The sequence below is a fragment of the Cyprinodon variegatus genome, unplaced genomic scaffold (genome assembly GCF_000732505.1).
Source record: "Cyprinodon variegatus isolate N-32 unplaced genomic scaffold, C_variegatus-1.0 Scaffold636, whole genome shotgun sequence".
In the NCBI taxonomy this organism is placed as follows: domain Eukaryota; kingdom Metazoa; phylum Chordata; class Actinopteri; order Cyprinodontiformes; family Cyprinodontidae; genus Cyprinodon; species Cyprinodon variegatus.
The window spans coordinates 474,340-476,643 of NW_015151089.1; the positions used below are offsets into that span (position 1 = coordinate 474,340).

Consider the following 2,304-nt stretch of genomic DNA (forward strand, 5'->3'; position numbering starts at 1 on the left):
TCATCTGTGAAAAGCACAGGGTGCCAGTGGGGGACCTGCCAATTCCGGTCTTATGTGGCAAATGCCAATCGAGCTCCACGGTGCCGGGCAGTGAGCACAGGGCCCACTAGAGGACGTCGGGCCCTGAGGCCACCCTTATGGAGTCTGTTTCTGATTGTTTGGTCAGAGACATTCACACCAGTGGCGTGCTGGAGGTCATTTTGTAGGGCTCTGGCAGTGCTCCTCCTGCTCCTCCTTGCACAAAGGAGCAGATACCGGTCCTGCTGATGGGTTGAAGACCTTCTACAGCTCTGCCCAGCTCTCCTGGAGTAACTGCCTGTCTCCTGGAATCTCCTCCATGCTCTTGAGATTGTGCTGGGAGACACAGCAAACCTTCTGGCAATGGCACGTAGTGATGTGCCATCCTGGAGTAATTGGACTGTCTGTGCAACTTCTGTAGGGTCCAGGTAGCGCCTCGTGCTAACAGTAGTGACAGTGACCCTAGCCAAATGCAAAACTGGTGAAAAAGTGTCAGAAAAGATGAGATGGGGAAAAAATGTCAGTGGCCTCCACCTGTAAAAGTATTCCTGTTTTGATGGTCATCTCGTTGTTGCCCCTCTAGTGCACCTGTTGTTAATTTCAGTAACAACAAAGCAGCTCAAACTGATTAACGACCTCCTCTGCTACTTACCTGGCCAAATCCATATCCCAGAAGTTTAATTAACTTGATGCTATACTCTGATTACAAAGTGTTCCTTTAATTTTTTTAAGTAGCTAGCAAGATTTCCATCTTGCTAGCTGCTATCACCTTCTACCGGCGCAGAATTGGGACAGATGTTGATGGAAAATGACATCAGTTTGCAAGTTCAGGAAGAATTACATTTAAGACCGTGTATGAGTGAGACCAAATGTTACTTTGAATAAATTGGATATGGGGCAAATCTGAGCGCTTATATCTGTTTTAAAAATTATGACCTGATCAATTCATCAAAAAAGAAAAAGAACAGATTTGTGCCACATTTTTCTGCCTTTTGATTAGAGCCAAACATTTTCAGCACAGAAGCTCCCCTCAACAGTCCTTCAGCCTTCTTGCTTTATTAATTTTGCTAATATTAATTAATACTCCTGCCCTAAGTATGGTTTTAAGTAGTTAGTTCTAACTTATGCGGAAAAGTGTTTTTTTTGTATTTTGCAACTATTTCAAAATAGATTTGGTTGTGACAGACTAAAATGCAGTGAATTTAAAAATAGCTTGATTAATGCCAAACTAAGCTGCTCTGTTGTCAGTATGTGTCAGTAATTAAGCATTTTAATTAAGATTCCAGTTCTAGATCCAGCTCTAACAATCCACCTTTCTCTGGATATTGATCAGTTCATTCGTCCTTAAATCCAAATACTTATAGTTTTGTTACAGTGCTATGTCATTGGAGGGTTTGCCTCCAAACGGGTTTAATATTCAGAAATAAAACATCCGCTTTAATGACAAATGTTGGGATGAAATTTAATTTATGAATTTTATTAAATTAGACTTATCCTTCAGTGATTCAGAGACATTTTGCTTCTCATAGGAACGAGAAAAATATCAGGCTCCCTTTTCTGATGCAGTTTCTATAGATTAAAGCTCAGTTGCTGGTAAAAAAACAAAAACAAAAAAAAAACATTTAAATTTTCTTGAAAAACGTTTCTAACATATCACTAAAACAAACCTTCATGTATTTCTCCTTCATATTCTATAAATGTTAAGCAAACTCTAAACAATAAAGCTGCTACTGCTGTTGATGCTGCTGAGTAAACATTTCACAAATTAGCATATCTAATTTTCTATAATAATATTAGTAAACTTTGTATCTGATTGTTCTGAATGGACAATTTAAAATGAAATATAGATTTAACTGAGGTAAGTTCAATAAACTAAATACATATTTCAATTTTTTCATTCATTCATTCATTTTTCATTATTCTTTGTCTTTGCTTCTGTGAAATACTGTCCTTCATTTGAAATCACCGTATACAAGCTGCAGTGTTTGAAATAATCAAATACATTTGCTGCAACCTGGAAGCATGTTCATCATTCCTCTTTAGCTTTTCTTCTATAAAGAAGACTCCTCCAGAGAAACTTGATAAGAGAAATAAAAACAATAAGGAGTATCAAAGCAATGGTAAGTAGAAATAGAAATGGAGAAATACTGGATCATGGACATCTTGTAAGACTCTGTCCTCAGATGGGCTGCTCCTTTATGCCTCATAACAAACTCGATCCAGAAAATGGCTCGGTCCAGAGGTTTCATTGGCTGATTTTATCTTATTTATTTATTTATTTATTTA

At 37.9% G+C, this 2,304-nt stretch overlaps 1 protein-coding gene across 1 annotated transcript in view; it reads right to left on the minus strand.

Moving 5' to 3' along the window:
* The window catches only part of LOC107096600 (UDP-glucuronosyltransferase 2B13-like), an 8,638-nt gene continuing 6,334 nt past the window's right edge, over positions 1-2,304 (minus strand). The window contains exon 5 of the mRNA XM_015393331.1: positions 1-4. Within this exon, the coding sequence (XP_015248817.1) occupies positions 1-4 (4 nt within the window). The remainder of the gene's footprint in view (positions 5-2,304) is intronic.